Consider the following 16,928-nt stretch of genomic DNA (forward strand, 5'->3'; position numbering starts at 1 on the left):
TGAGGATTCGATTCGTCGGGGATTCTTCCCCAGCGCCCCCCCTCCCCCCATGTCTTAATTTCAAATTTTAGCTCGCGTATTTGCTTCCTATAGATACTGCTCGTATATACTGACGTTTGTTCGTCTTTTGGTATAAGGACATGTGAAGTTTTGTTAAATGACACGTGGAAGGCTGAAGTGTTTAAAGGACCCCCCCCCCCCCCCCTTTACATTCGCGAGGATGGCTGACAAAGCAGAACGTAAGCGCATGTTGACCTAAGACTTCATGGTCACCATAGTGACCTCCATTTAGTACCACGTAAAGGTAGCATCTGAAGAGTATATCTGTGACGCTGAACGAAACTGCGGTTGGTAAATTTCTACTCAATTCGGTATACTTACTGTTCCTCGGGGTTTCCTCCTGCTGTTGCTTTTTTGAAGGACGCCTCCTCTTCCAGGAAAGTTGCATCCAACTGTATCATGGTACGAAAATTTTCCAGCATTCTGTGCCAGAATTGGAATCTAGTTATTGATTGTTTCTCTTCATCCTGAAATGTATAAAAATTGCTGCTTAAGTAATCCTTTATAAGTGAATATTTTGAACTAATTGGGTTGGCAAATAAGTAATTGCGAATTTCTCGTCTTTAGTTGAAGTGCAGTGAATGGTAAAATGTTGTCTAGTTTTTTATTGATCTTTAGTTCAGTTGTTGTACTGGCAAAAAAACTGTTCTAAGTCTGCAGAGTCCAAAATCTGACGTTTTCGCCCAAAAAATCCGAAGTTACTTATTTACCGACCCAATAATATTCTACAATGCATTTGAGTGTAAATGGAACTTCAGGCTTTGATTGAAGTGAATTTTGTATCTTTTGTTCCACTATCTAGGGCTGACGGTGCTAATTATTCATAATGCAATTTCTGTGCTTCCATCCTCCAAAACCACAAATGGAGCTACAGTAAAAAGCACGTATCTACACTGATGACAACCTATACTTACCCACGCTTTCACGCTTATCGTTATGAATCTCTTAATGGGTAATTTTAAATTCATTACTTCAGCTAATCGGGTCTCAACACGCCACGGTATATGGATTTTCAGGAAAAATGTTTTCTCATCGAATGCCTGCGATTTATCTTCCAACTCCAATTCTAGTCCTTCTTTTACCAGATTTTCCTGGAAACAGCGGCGATGCTCTCGACGTCGAGCCTCTGCTTCCGTCATAACACCCTCGTTCTCCTCTTCATATGCCAATACCATATCGATACGTCGACGACCATCACGAAACATTAAGGATTCAGGATCCAGTCCCTTGTGAAATGATATTGTTATTGATTAGAACATCATCAGTTATGTATTGTTATTAGGTTAATTGGCAGGTGGTTGATGGATTAATTGGATACTTTGATTGAAACATGGCGGGATGGTTACTTGTTCTAAGATCCTGTTAAATGGAGATGTAATCCTGCATGCAGAGAGGAGTGTATACTTTAGATTTATAAAGGATTCTGGAGCACTTTTCGTTGTGTCAGGGCTTCTGGGGCTCATTTATGTAAATAAGGGTAATCCCTAGTTCCTTCGATGTATTTACAGCCCTGTCATTTGGTTCTGTAAAGCATTTGCAATTTTCACTACTGAATTGTATCCTTTTTGGATGAGAATGGCAGGTACTTAGAGTAAGAATCCACTGTAAAGGAGAATATGAATAAGAATATTTTGAGACATTTAAATGGAATCCCACGTCCATGACGTCACGAGCTAAGTCTCCTGCCAGTCGAAACTTGCTCCAGAGGTCGGAGACCAGCAAGGTCTCGGAATCAACACAAAATGAATAATGCCAGAATCAACGCCAGATTTGAGGAAGAGACCGAATAGGGGCAGTATTTAAATTGTGGCACTGGAAGGGGACCGCCATGCAGAAAATAGAATGGTCACCTCCTTAAGGCAAGGGAGGGACACGTTGGTAAAATACGTGGAGACACCTGGGATGTTGGTAGACCTGAAAATCCCAATAAGGTCACCTGGTGGCAAAAAATTCTTGCAGCACTGGAAAATCGTTTGAAGTTTGAAGTGTGAGGGCACAAGCTAATTAGTGAGGATTCATCTGGGCTCCGCACAGGAATGATGCAATTCACAACGGAGTGAAACTCACCTGCTTGATTGGCTCGCTTACCTGTGGGTAGCAAGGTGGAAGTCACGAGACTGGCGGAGCAATCGGGCAAACACCTCTGGCGCCTCCGCACTGCCTGTGGTCACAGTGGCGCTACGAGTACCACCCTTTTGGCGACGTCACTCGGAAGCCTGCTTCTGGCAGCTGGAGGCGCAGTTCGCACTCGCGGGCATCACTGCTGATACCACAAGATTTAATCACGCGCTAGTCGACCTGGACGAGGAGTCCAATGAACTCGTCGGCGACGTTCTGGAGGAGTGTTTCTACACGAAATTAAAGGGCACTCTCTTCAAGCCACTGTTGGTAAATGAGTGGTGCTCAGAGGTGGCAGTGAGGAAGACGGAGCGGCAACCCTGTCGGCTGAACCAAAACCAAGTGGCCGAGGAGAATCTCCGTAGTGGTGGCACCGGGAGACGCTGTACTCACTGCTCCAAAGGCCAAATCAGGGCGATCAGACCCGAGTCTGCACGGGAACTCATCTGAAGTGGCAATATGATCACGAAACCTCACTAGGGGTATACTGGTACCATGGGAACCGAGATAGCCCCTGGACTCTCATACTTCGGGTAAACTCTCGTTGTATATGAGTACAGCTCGGTTATTTGCGGTAGGCTCCATAGTGGGAGTTTCATGGGAATTGTTGGTTATACTTAACCGAGAAGAGACCTTGGGACCTCGGCGTGATGTTGCGCTTCAACTCTTTAGTTCGGTAGAGATTTGGGTAGGTCTTGCATCCATCAGTATGAATGCTAAGTCATGCATTTGGTATAGACTGGTACCGTGGTTGCTTGTCACAGCGGGGCTCTGATTGTGGTCACAAAATCAATCCGTGTCTTAAGAACCGTAGGGTTAAGTCTCCACGACAGGTACCCACGTAAATCACTCAAGGACTCACTTTCGGTAAATGAGTAAGCAAAGCTGAATCACTTGCTGACGGAGCTCACCTTAGGCGACCACTCCCCGAACCAACTGCTGCGTGAGATGAAGTAGTTGGGCGGCAATAAGGTGGGGGCTGAGATTCTGTAGTCATACGTCGGGGTCCTCAATGAGCTCTGCAGTTTGCTGGTATCACCGTATCTTTCCCGACAAACAAAGAAATGTATCAGCCCGTGTTCGTTCATGGCTTCAAAAAACTAAACTCGTTGGGAGCTTCAGCGGAGGCTTCCCAAAATGTAGCTGTACGCCGCTTAACGATATTCGATTCTTTGAGTAAGCGCTATTACCTGATCGACACAAGCGAAGACGTCTCAGTTCTCCCGGTATCGCGGAATCAACTCAAACTAGCGGCGGCAAATTTTTCAACCATATGCACTTACGGCGTCGTAAGTCTGAAATTTCGACGAACGTTTTCTTGGTGCTTCATAGTAGCCAACATCAGTAGTCCCATATTAGGCTCAGACTTTCTAGGCTGCTATGGGTTCTTAGCGGATCTGCAGAATAGGTCCCTTGTAGATCTCGTAGCTCGGCTCTTCAGAAAAACTTGCCACCTGCTTTACTGTCAGTCTATCAATCTCGCATTCGTGCGCTTCTTCAAAAATACAGCAACATAACTACCGAAAGTAGTCTCTCGCCGCCAGCTAAGCATGATGTGCAGGACCGCATCCACACTACGGGCTCTCATATCTTCTCGAAGGTGCGTCCATTGCCACCTCAGAAGGTCGCTGTTGCTAAGAAAGAATTGGTACACTTTCAAAGCAGGGTATTTGCAGGCCATCAAATAGCTATCGGTTTTTTCCATTACACATGGTGCCACAGTCCAACGGCGATTAGAGACGATGTGCGCGTTAGAGACGTCTGAATCCTCAGACCATTCCAGACCACTATCCTATACCACTCATCCACAATTTTGCGCATAATCTCGCTACCTGCTGTGTTTTCACAACCTTGGACTTAGCCAAGGCGATTCCATCAAATCCCTGTAGCTCCAAAAGATATTCCAAAAGCGGCAATATGCACACTCTTCAGACTCTTCGAGTTTACATGGGTATCGTTTGGTCTATGTAATGCGGCACAAACTTTGCAAAGGCTCATCCACTCTGTCCTGCGAAACCTTAACTTTGGTTTCGTGTACCTGGATGATATTTTGGTCGCCTCTTCTTCAGAGTCTGAACATTTGAAACATCCTGAATGCATTTTTCAATGTCTCCTTGAAGCCGGTTTTGTACTTAACGTGGAAAAGTGCAAATTCCTTTAACAGCAGGTAAAGTTTTTAGGTCACCTGATTTCCCTTGAGGGAATCCAACCGGATCCAGATGAGGTTCAGGCCATCATAGACTTCTCACATCTTAAGACGGTTAAGGATCTGAAAATTTTTTTGGGCATGTTAACCTTCTATCGCCGTTTGGCGACTCTGGGCAAATAGTCGCACAACATCAAGCGATCCTCAATGCTTACTTGTCAGGACCTAAAACTAAATACCCACGCGTGGTCTACAGAAGCCGTCTAGGTTTTTAACCTAGGCAAACGATAACTGGCTGACGCTACACTCCTGTCATTTCCTCAAACAGATGTACCCCTAGTCGTATTCGTCGATGCTTCAGACATCGCGGTAGGTGCTCCCCTTCACCAAAAACGGAATGGAGTGGTAGCTGTTGAGCTTTTTTTCTAAGAAATTGAGTACAGCTCAACAGAACTACAGCACCTATATGCGTGAGCTATTAGCCGCGTAAATGACAATAAAACACTTCCGATACTGCCTAGAAGGCAGACCGTTCACGGTGTTCACGGACCACAAGCCTATCACTTTCGCGTTTAGGCAAAAGCCCGACAAAGCGTCCCCTCCCCAACTTCGCCTCACCTGAGCTTCATATGTTTGGACATCTGGAACTACATTATCCTTGCCGAACACATGTTGGATGTGTTCGGCAAGGATAATGTAGTTCCAGATGTTTTGTCACGCAATTCAGAGGTTAAAATCCTTACCACGGTCGATTTTTCAGCAATCGCCAAGGCGAAGAAGGATGACGCAATGTTTCAGAATCTCAGGGACAACTCCAAATACAAATTTCGAGAGTTTCCTCCATTCGGCTCAATCTCCAAAATGGTCTGCGATACCTCTGAAAAGGGACCTGGCCCATATATTCCGGCGGCTTTTAGCAAGGAAGTATTCGATGCAGTACACGATCTCGCGCACACAGGCATTCGGACAACGAATCGGTTTGTCACTAGTATATATTCCTGGCCATCAATGAATAAGGATGTTAACTCCTGGGCCAGGCAGTGCATCGCCTGCCAGAAGTGTAAAGTCACCAAGCACGTACAGAAAGAGGTAGGCTCATTAGACCGAGGGGTCTACCACGCATTTTCAAACGACCCACATTGACATTATTGATCTTTGCGAGATTCGCATGGCTTCAAATATTGGCTCACAATCATCGATAGGTCCACACGGTGTCCTGAAGCGATACCTTTGGCGGAGATTTTCGTAAAATCGTGCACCGGGGCCCTTTCCCGTGAATGGATGCATTGGAGTTCCGGTTGAAGTCATTACTGACCGGGAATGCTCGAGTCTACCCTGTTGTCGGAGTTGGGCAAACTCCTGGGCTTCAAACGCCACCGGACGACTGTGTATCACCTGCAAACCAATGGGATGTGGGAACGCTGGCTTACGACACTGAAGGCCGCTAATGGTACACGGTGACTGTGGTTGTGGTCGCAAATCCTGACTTTCGTTTTACTTCGCCTACCTACAGCCCGTCGTGAAGAAGTTGCCGCCAGTTCCGCGAGGTGGTATATGGGGACCTGTATTCGATACCACCGTGGCAAGATTTAAATCACCCCCGCCATCTCGTCATACTTCGGCGAGAGCTAACATGCCAAAGGATCTGGATGAAAGCACACACATCTTGGTTCGCGTGGATACTTCTCGGAGGCCCTTGCAGCCACCATATGAGGGTCCCTACAAAGTGCTGAACAGAAGGAAGCACTTCTTTAGGCTTGACGTCAGCGGCAGACCCAAGAGCGCCTCCGTGTCTAGGTTAAAGCCTTTTGTCTAAGGAGCTGAGGTTTCGGGGAGAAAGGGCGCACGGCGGGTGAGATTTGATCCCCTTTAAGTTGTCGGGCTAGGAGTCGGGTTTGTCGCTGAAGCATGGTATCAGTTGGGGTGGGGTAGTATGGAAGCACAAGCTAATTAGCGAAACAAATTATCAGCTGGGTGAATTCTTTGTGGGGCATGTTGACTTTAGGAAGTGTTTGTGCTTTTGAGGATTGAATGACTCCCGCAACTCTACCGATAACATCGCTCCACCCCAGAATTCAAAGAATGTGATGATCCATTGTCGAAAGTATATATAGGTGACGTGGTGCTGCGAACAGGGTAGACTTAGACACGGCAAATGTCACAATAGTGTTGATATAAGATAAATATATCAACACTATTATGGTATCCAGAAATAAAAAGGGCCTAGAAAGCTAGCTAGGAGTAGAGCTGAGGTGGTTTCTGTAGCTGGAAATCCCCCATATTGATGCAATTGTTATAAATTGATAAATTGAGTCGAAAATTTGGGAAAATTTGCAAAAAACGCGGAAACCTGATGAGAACCTTCAAACTCCGATATCCAAGCTAAAATATAAATTTGGAAAATCATCCGAAAACGGCATCCTACAAAGGAGGCGTGTCCTTCTGAGCTGGACCGGCCCCGTTGTTGAAGGGTATAAAGAAGCTCCGGATGAGCTTAGTGAAATGCGTAAACAAAGATCGTTGAAAAGGGGCGTTGAAGGTAGAAGTATCCCTTTAGGATTATTGGACTTAGAACATCTTCGATGTCCAACGTAAAGTTCGTAGGACCTAAGCTATTCTATTTAAACGAGCAATCAACTAGACTAGCATAGAATCCAGCAGCATTAAAATCTGTTAGGAAATTATCTCTATCTGAAACTTAATTTCGCGTCAAGCCTCTCTAGTCTTGAGAAAGGATCAACTTCTTCATGCACATCGTTAACTAAGAACAATTCTCATGACATACCTCCTTATCCTGTTTGCTGACTCTCCGATCAGATGCATCACTCAATCGTTTCTCATTTCTACTAGGATTACTTGCGTTGGAACTACTATTTTCATCCTGAAATGACACACTCTTCTCGGACAATCTTCGCCATCCTAGATCCTCCGGAAACAACGAGCTATTCGAATCCTTGCTGTCTCGTTTCACTGAATCATCCACAAGACCCAATCCAACCATTGGAGTGCCTGGAATATTTTCAGCACCGATTTTTGGACCAAATGCCTGGCTAAATTTTGGACTAAAGGATATTTAAGGATATTTTTGAGTTTCTGGATTTGATCCTTGATTGAGGGAAAACTTACCTTTTGTTGTCTTCATATTCATATTCGAATTTTTTTGGCATCAGAGATGTATTGTACTTTGCTATCCATTTTTCTACAGGCGCTTCGGTGGCCACAGGACTTTCTACGATGTCGTCTTCTTCGTTGACTGATGTTGTAATTGTAAGTTTTTGGGTTTCCGCATTTTGGTAGATTTGAAGATTTCTTATGCTATCTGTACTGTGTCGAACTACTAGAGATGGATCGCTGTTGTTGATGTTCTGGAAAGTAGGGGGTCATTAAATTATTCGGTACGTACAGAAGATGGGAATGAGGGCTAAAATTGCGATGACTGTTAATTATACAAAAATTAGGACAATTTTCGAGCTGAAAAAATAATTCCTGCTATATTGGTAGCCCTGCCCAAATTGAAGAAGTGGTCCAAAAGTTACTTCTTTGCTCTTCCCCGTAGAAGATGTGGGACATCCCGTGAGTCACCTACTTACACCGGAGGGAGTGACAATTTCAGCATTGGTGACTGGTACTTGGTGCTTTTTTTAACATAAGAATGGGAGGTATAAGGAGTTTCGATAATTTTTTTGTCAGGAAGTGGAGCACAACTAACTCTTAAATCGGCGGACAGGCTGCAGACCATTGTCGCTTCAAAGTCTTTGGTATTGACGGTCTTTCTTTCTTTTACACACGATTTAGTAGTAAATCGATATATTATTCCTTTTCTTTAGCCTTTGTCCCGTTCATAAGCCGGGTCGGTTCCTTGTGATCGTTTCGTCATTTGGATCTATCAAATACCTGATTTGGATGCAATCGCGAGGCTTTAAAATTCCCATCCAGCGTATCAAGCCACCATTTCGGCCTGCCTTTTGGTCGCTTACCATCGACTTTGATTTTTAGACCAATCAATTCTCGTTAGCCCGAATTACGTGACCATACCATCGAAGAAGGTCTCTGGCAGTTTTTCCACGATCGATGCAGCCCCATATCGTTGAACATTTGAGGGTTCCAACTGTCACTTTTGATTCAGCCAGATCCAGGTAACTGGCAGGTTCACTGGCAAAGGATCATACTTTGGGTGCCATTCATAATGGATCTGGAGTCCAAATCGTAAAAAGATTGGTAAAATCTTCAGAATTCCTTCTCTGATCATCCCTCAAGCCTCATGTTCGTTACGAAAGGTCTAAAGTGACTTTTGATATTATTGCTCGTACTCCTTTCTCTCCTTTCTTTGAGAAGCAATAAGGATGCTACCAAACCGGCCTAAGCTTCGCTACCAAAGATTTATGTTTGCCGGCATTAACTTGTGCGAGGTCTTGCAATCACGAACTTTATAAGGGTCTTATCGGAGGGTGCATGACACCAAAACCTTGCCTTGGTTTCAAAATAATGAAGAAAACTTTTCAGCCTTTTCAGAGCCAACGAGGGTCGAATGCTTTCCTATCCACATCTGGAACGCTTTCTTCAGTCGACCGAGTTGAGGCACTATTGGACAGTCGTTCTACACCGGCTAGTTTGATATGGTCTTCCCGTTTGAAGTAGCTAACTTTTGGGAATGGGCTAAGTGGTTCGCCCATCTTAATTTTATCATAGACATTTTATAACTCCCAATAGCATGGTATCCTTTTCTGCATTCTGGGCTTTTCTGATAACGTTTCTGAGACCGATTGGACCGGACCAAATGGAGAGCAATTTACTCCCTTGTTTTTTAGTCCACGGACCCCTCGTTTGAGGCATAGCACCCAAGCATACAAAAAGAAAAAAAGACTGACAGTTTCGTCCAGGACAGAAGCAACTCATCAGACGCTCCCTCATCTCTGCCCTGGAAGCAGCGTGACCGAGAGTGACAACAGGTGGAAAACGCTCCTTTAAATAACCGCAAAAACACGACAAGTGTGCCAATTATATCCAAGTTAAAACCGCCATTAGTTTGAGCCTAAGCTAGGCTAAAGCTAGATTTTTTTTGGGATATGAGGAATCCTAAGCCCACATCCATTTGATGCTGGATGTTGTCACTTTCGGTTACGCTGTTTCCAGGGCAAAGGTGAAGTAGCATCTGATGAGTTGCCCTTGCCCTGGCCGAACCCTTCAATCTTTTTTCTTATCATACATAGTTCGCGGACATCAAAACTACTTCATGATTGGCCAGAGATTTCCGAATTCGGGGATAGACGCACAAATGGTTCCTTTCCAAACGCTGATGGTACTCCGCGTTTGTGGATAGTTACACAAATGGTTCCCTTTCCCAGCGCTTATAGTACTCAGTGTTTGCGAATAGTTAGATGATTCCTTTTCATCTTTGAATAAATAGGTGAATAGAGGGAAGATGTGAAAATATGGCGGGCAGGCGAGGAAGAGATTCAGTTTGAAGAGTACCAATTCAATAGAAATCATCCTCGTCTCCCCGCCCCTTAAGCATTCATGCTTAGAGGTTACCTGGTACCGTGTGAACAGGCCCTTCTAGTTCATATGTCTCAGAGCATTTTTTGGGGACTGTGTTTTCGGCTCAACTATTTGTGGTCCTTGCCTTCTTGTCCGCGTTTCATGATGGTTTGGTAGTGCTCATATGGTGGGCATTACTTCTTGTGGGTGCAAATGTGGAGTAGTGTTGTACAACTCGGGCGCCATATCCCTTGTTTCGGTGGATGTGTTAGGAACGCCTCGCATCCACTGGTATGAATGCTGAGCCTGCTACGCCAGTCACAATGGGGCTTTGATTGTGGTCTCCAAATCAATTCGTGTCCGAAGACAATTGTAGGGTTAGGCCTACATGGCAGGTACTCAAGTAGCACTCCAAGGACTTAATCCTTTTAGTATTATTTTGTCGAGCTGGGCTTGATATTAGGCTCTCATTGTTTAGATTTTCTTGAATTTCCTTTTGCACTTCTTTCCTCCAATATTCTGGCGCTTTGCCAAAGTGGAGGTAACTACAAGCCCCGTTTCCTTTGGCTTGAGTATTTCTGTAACTATACTCTCATGGCATACTTTCGTCCTCAGCGCCTCAGTGGGTCATCTAGTCTCCTTTTGATAATGATTATTATGGGGCTGGAAATTGTCTCGAATTTAGGACAATGGAAAAGAACGCATCTGGGATCATTATATTATTAACACCACAACCACCGATATCCAGTCTAGGTCTGTTTTAGTAAGGAACTCCAAACATCCTGGATTTTTGCTCCAATGTCCACCAATTCGATATTCCTGAAAGTTGTCTGGTGTCCTGGCCCACCTCAGGTAGGATTTACCATGACTTCTTTTACCACTGTAGATATTTCCCTTATAGATTTTCTGGTCTGGATCATCCACATATGTGCAGATTACTACCGCAACCTATTGAGCTGGATTTCATCTAAGACTAGACGATCCCGACTTTGAAGTTATAAAGGCTAGGGAGTTGTCCATCCATCCATCCCTCCATCGTCCAGGAATCCAAAAATTTTTCGGAGGTTACCTCTTTCGAGCGCAGGTAAGGCTTCTCAATTTTTCTTGCTATGATAAGAACCCAAGTCTCCCAGGATTATATGAGGACTGGAAAGAGTAATAGTTTTGACCCTATCGTGAGACGTCTCGAGGTTTTGTAAACTGAAATAGGCTCTGCTGGATAACAGCAATCGTGTGCGGACTTCGTTGTCACAGCTGCTACCCGTTGTTGTTCGACCCTGGGTAGGAGAAGTTATCAACGGGGTCCAATCTTTATTATTTTTAAGTGACCAGTGATACTATTGGTTCTTTGGTTTTTGGTGCTGACGATGCCACCATGTTGTAGTACTAGTATTTTGGTACCTTCGTCGGCGTCGCATTTTGATCTCCTGTCGCTAACCACTATGTTTCTTTGGTAAGGCAAAGTATTTATTTTGACGAACGACGACCAGTTTGACGATTTGAAGGCATTTTTCATATCGAACGGGGGTTTTCTCCACTGTACCCAGAAGGCATATTGGACGAAGGGACCTCAAGGTCATTTGTTTCCTTTCCCTTATTTTAGACATCGTTACTATGTGGCCTGTACGTCGGTTTCCTTGCGGAGATTTTTAAAGCTTCTGTTTTTACTTTCTTTCCTTCTTTCTGCAGGTTGAGCCTCAGTTCTCTAAATGTGGAGAGTTGTTCTTGGAAGTCCAGTCTTCCTCTCGATCGTTGAACAATTCTTCGGGAGATTTTGCTTTGAGTCCCTCAATTTCTTTATTCCACAATAGTAAGACGAACCTCTCCAGCCCAGTACTCTCCTCGGTTGGGGCTAAAAAAATCTGATTTAGTTGTTTGGACAAATTTTCTGTTGATCCTTGACTCATATTGGTGGAATTTATCATCAGGTCGAATATATTATTGTCGAAGAAGCTATACCTCCATTTTGGTCCTGTCAGTTTAGGATTTTGCTCCTTCCTATTCTCTTCGGTTTCAAACACAGTCGCCTGATGATGGCTGTATGTACATTCTTTGTTAATCCACCACTTCGTCGCAGGTAAGGGGGAACATCTGGTGAACGTTATGTCAGTTATAGAGCCCATACTGGCGTTGCTCTGTGTGTTTGACTCATTGTCAGGGCCGTAGAGGAACAATTTAGGCCCAGGGTGGAAATTGTAGTGACCTAGGATGGACATTTTGCGGGGCTCTCATAAAATCCTGCTTCTCATTGAAATTTCTATTCGAGCCCCCGTAGAAACTCCGGGCTCAGGGAGAATCCAACTCCCCCTTTCCAGCCCCTCTTGACAGGCCTGCCCATCATTATTCGCAATTCCTATTTCCAGAGATGTGAGGGTTTCAAACAGCCTACGTACTCTGACTTTAGCATGGCTGTAATCCCACTTGTTTGCCCATGTGTGGAAGTCATCGCCATTTTGCATGGCAATTATAAAAGTTGGTACCATGTATTTTACTCCGAACGAAATCGTCTGATAGCGTTTTAACTTCTTTGAACGCTTGCTTCCCGCTTGCTTCTAAGCATCTAACGAGGAGCTTGAAAAGGTGGTCTTTGGTTTTCTCGTGACTCAGCTTGATTTACTCCTTAAGAGGAGGTTTTTTTGGTTAATATTTTGAAAGCATTTGGATTTTTTTGGAAATCCGAAGTCAAGTGCCGTCCTCCCAGCTGGCAGCGGTACTCGATAAGTTTAGATGTAATGAAACCGAGTCCTTGTTCCGGTATTGCTCGCTGATTAGCACTAGGTCAGTGAGCGGTTACACTCCGAAGCATGTTAATTTGTGGAATGCGGATCATACTAGCTGCGTCCTAGCCCTTTCCAATTCCCCCCTGAAGACCAAACACAGCCCCGATTTTCTCCCCCGAATTTCTAGAGAGCACTTGAGGTGAAACTGGAGTCTTCTCCCCCATAATTCATAATTCAACGAGGATTCCGTCACTCCTCGTTTCCTCGTGCGGAAGACACTTCTGGTCCACTGTTCTTTCCACCTCCTTCCTGTTACCGTTTGTAGCTCCCTTGACTTTGTACAGATGGGTTTCTGGCGACGAAGCGTGTAGTTTCCTTTTGTCTTTCTTTGCCTTCCTTTTTTAGGGCCCTGGAGGCGACTTGAATAGAGTCTCATTCAGACGCGTCTTCCTCTTTCTGAATTCGTTTTGCAGTGGCTACCTGCGATCCATTTGATGTTTACAGTACTCTCAGCGGGGAGTGCAGCTGTTCCTTCTTTTCACGCGATTTTCGCTGCTGTTCATGTTCGCCTGTAGAAGGAAATGCGTTCCAGTAGCCGTTCCATCAGCCCGTTTTATCACGCCTTTGCCTACGTTTCATCACTGTTGCACCTTTGTTGATGGGCCTTGTTTCTCAGGGTCTAGCTAGGACAGTCGACTACGCTTCCACTCGGCTCGGCCCGAACCCACCTGCTCAGGTCCAGCGACTTTATTTTGGCTTTTTTCGGGACAGGAACTCTGCAAGATACTGGAGTTGTCGTCTCTGGATCTGCAGCAGCGTCACTTTTTAGGGATTCCTGTTTATTTGGCGACCCGGTGTCATGATGGGTGTTTCAACCCTCGCTACCTCTTTCACTGGGCGACGCATTTTGGTGTTTTGTCCAAACGCAGTCAACTCTTCCTTCTTCCCTGCTATTTCATTGATTTTTTGAGATGTTCTGTTTTTGTTCTCTATGGGAATTTTACCAGCACACCTTGTGCAAAAGGAGGGGCTGCAATAGTCTGAAATGGGTATACAAACCTCTAGCATGGTTCTTTGAGACCTGACCTACCCTTAGTTGATCCCGGAACTCACGGACGATTCTGCGCTCGTTCGGGCAATGTGGTCTATTAAAACCGATTCAATGTACACTACTGACCAAAGTCCTGGAGGAGTTGGTTCCTGATACACGTCACAGCTACCACTGGTCATTCAGGGTTTGCTCTTCACCGAGAGGACCTTCTTATACTGCCAGGTCAGAACTATTAATTGGGCACCTCGGGATGTTCCCCCCGTATAGTGAGCGACTCGTTAAGGATCACAGACGAACCCTAAGCATTCGGATTGAAAAGGGGAAAAATGGTTCCCGAAAAACTGTCTATATGGAAATACAGCAGAAAAACAATTGGACGTTTGCAGCTTAGAGACTTTTTCCAAGGTTGACCGAGTAATGGGGATGGGGTTTAAGGGTACAAATCTCCTTCTTTTAATGAAAATTTGCAATAATGGAGTTCTTACGGCAAGGGGTGGCTTTGTCATAATCTATGAGAATTGTTATTATGTAATTTGATGGAATGGTACCGTTTAGTTGACGGTTTGGATCATTATCGCAGCTTCTTCTCAACAGCTACATTACAAGGAGAAATTTTTGAAGGCAGTATGCCTGGAGATGGCATGCATGAAGGCGATTTGCCCAGAGGTAGGCTCGAGAGCAATTTTTGTCCAGAGGTAGTTGTTCATCCGTGGGTTAGTTTTTGATCGCAGTAGACTCGAGCCTTGTATCAGACGTGGTGACTGAACTGAGGTTTGCTCCTTCTTTGTTGTTGTTAAGGAGCAGCATTTGGACAGTATCCGTTTTCATCACTCACAAGGTGCAGGCTTTCTCCAGGTCTCATTTGCGTGGAATTATTTAATTACTTTGAAGAAATACTTTAGAAAGGAGACAGATATCAATGGATAGATAAGTTAGAATGAACTAAGGAATGGAGGAAAGTAGGCCTAGACAATTTGCAGTGCAGCTGGTTTAAAGACTTTTGTTTGGAGTTTCTTCCCACTTCTCGGAGGTGGCGGGGAGGAAGACCCTTGTGGGCCAAACCAAAGCCAAATGACCGAAGAAAACCTCCACCATATGGCACTGGGAAACGTTGTACTCGCTTTGACTTGCTGATGATCAGACCCGAGCCTGCAAGGAGGCTCATTTGGTTCATGTACTTTCAGTCCGATTATTAGCGGTTGGCCGCCTTTTGTTTTATAAGGGGTTGTGGTTGACGTCTAAGCAAGCAGGAGACCTTCGGGCCTCAAACGTGGAGTTGTTTTTCAATTCTAGTGCTGTGCTTCGTAGTTCGGTAGGGATTTAGGTAGGCCTTGCTTCCATGACAGTACAACTGCTGAGCCATGCACTCAGTATAGATTGATACCGTTGTCCTTGTTATAGCAGGGCCCTGATTGTGACCACAAATCAATCCATGTCTTGAGAAGGCGACGGGGTTTACTGTACGAGACAGGAACTCACGTAAAACCACCAGGAAGGAAGTAAATCCTCCCGGGAACGAGGGTCTTTTATGGGTCCGAAATAGAGTGGAGGCATAATTTTCGTCCCAGTTTAGAATTTTCTTCTTGCGTCCTTGAGCAAGGCGGGGCTATACATATCAAAAGAATATAGATTCCGGAGCAATATCTATTGAAATTAGATTCCTTGGAACGAAAGTATATATCCTTTGCATAAATAGTTCCACTTACCATGCCTGAATGTTTCGCTGTCACTATCCCAGAATCCTGACTAAATCGTCTCGGTCGCTGATTGAATCCACTCATATTCCGATACTCTCCCGTGAATGAAGCTGTTATCCCAGCAGGGGATGAATGTTTAGCTGGACTTGATGCCACTAAACGATCATTTCCTGTATCACTTTCATCACTGGAATGTTCGCCATATTTGAAAAATGGCGGAGATAGATACGTAGTTGCAATTGAATTACGATGTAATTTACGCGTTGATAGACGTTGAAACTTTCGATGAGCTGTAACACTTTCATAACTACTACCGATTCCGGTCTCATTTGAATTATTCACATTTCCATTTCCACCATTGACACCACCACATTCAATATCTGAATGATAGTCGTTATAATAATGGCGACGCGGTGATGATTTATTGCGTTCATACGCTTCCGAATCACTGCTCATAGCTTACACACTCTAAAGGAATGAACTAAGTTATACACTGTTTTTGTGGGGGTTGTTAGCTGGGACAAGGTCAGAATAGTAATTCAAGATAATTTTGTTTGATCGCGTCTAATTAGTCCATTGAAAAGGGGCGGGTTCATGTTGGCTCCTCATCTTAACTGGTCTTCAGTAACTCACAAGGAGCAAGGCCCCAACAAAAGGAACTAAGATTCATAAGGACCCCTTTGGAGCAGATTATTAATTCGTCACTCAGAATATTTAATTTTATTTATTCTATTTACGCCACCGAATAATATTATTAAATTCATAAAATCCTTTCTTATAAAATTCTTAAAAGTTCCGTGCTTCCGTAGTTGCTGTGAAGACAAGAGTAACTGAAAACTTATGCGCTTATGACATATCCTTGCATACAACAATGGTAGTTTCTATATTAGGAATATATTCCGTCATTTGAATGGACATTTGTTGCCGGTTTCATTATAAATATTATATGAAAGTCATTAAAGTTCTTCGGATTTGTGAGACCATAGGGGGGGGGGGGGGGACAGGATAAAAGTTGTCATGGCGTATGATAGAGTTACCATTTTTTATGTAGGAAGGATATAGGATAACTATGTGAGTGGGTTACCTATGATAGATAAATTGAGGCCATATCAAACATATATCAGCAGTTTCGAGTGAATTTGAAAAAAGTTTCGAAGCGATTTGTAACGGAGGTTAACTGAAACCTGAACCTGAAAGCACTTCTGTCCTCTTGTCAATACGGAGCCACACGACAGGCAGGGCAAAGTTTCCCCTTTTCTCGGGGAAAAGGGTGATGAACTCCCTAGCCAGGAGGAAACGCAAATCATCTCACTGGAGAGGATAAGGCTCATCCAAAAGACAATAGTAGAGGAAGAAAGGCTACCCATGAAGTACGGGGTCGTCCTTCAGAAAATGAAGGTTGCTGTCATCATCGCCCCCTGGATTTGAAACGTCGCAGAATGGAGATGGAAGAATTGTTGGACCTTATTGCACAATAGCGGAGCTCCTGGAAGACACCCGAAAAGGAGCTCAGGAAAAAGACACATCGCTAGTGCAGCCCCTAGCAGCATTGTCCTCTGCCCGCCAGAGAGAGGGGTGGGGGGGGGCCAAAAAATCAACAAAGCGAGGATAAAATATCGTGGATTTGTCAATAAGGAGCCAGCAGTAATGGTGACATG

The 16,928-nt window shown here is 44.5% G+C and overlaps 1 protein-coding gene across 2 annotated transcripts in view; it reads right to left on the minus strand.

Moving 5' to 3' along the window:
• Window positions 1-16,928, minus strand: part of LOC119650291 (anoctamin-4) — a 49,613-nt gene that overhangs the window by 10,937 nt on the left and 21,748 nt on the right. For both annotated transcript variants that reach the window (XM_038052923.1, XM_038052922.1), the window contains exons 2-6: window positions 15,280-15,738; window positions 7,451-7,689; window positions 7,110-7,386; window positions 975-1,286; window positions 382-527 (exon numbers count right to left, since the gene is read on the minus strand). In XM_038052923.1, the coding sequence (XP_037908851.1) occupies window positions 382-527; window positions 975-1,286; window positions 7,110-7,386; window positions 7,451-7,689; window positions 15,280-15,726 (1,421 nt within the window). In that variant the 5' untranslated portion in view covers window positions 15,727-15,738. The remainder of the gene's footprint in view (window positions 1-381; window positions 528-974; window positions 1,287-7,109; window positions 7,387-7,450; window positions 7,690-15,279; window positions 15,739-16,928) is intronic.

The sequence above is a fragment of the Hermetia illucens genome, chromosome 2 (genome assembly GCF_905115235.1).
Source record: "Hermetia illucens chromosome 2, iHerIll2.2.curated.20191125, whole genome shotgun sequence".
NCBI classification, from domain to species: domain Eukaryota; kingdom Metazoa; phylum Arthropoda; class Insecta; order Diptera; family Stratiomyidae; genus Hermetia; species Hermetia illucens.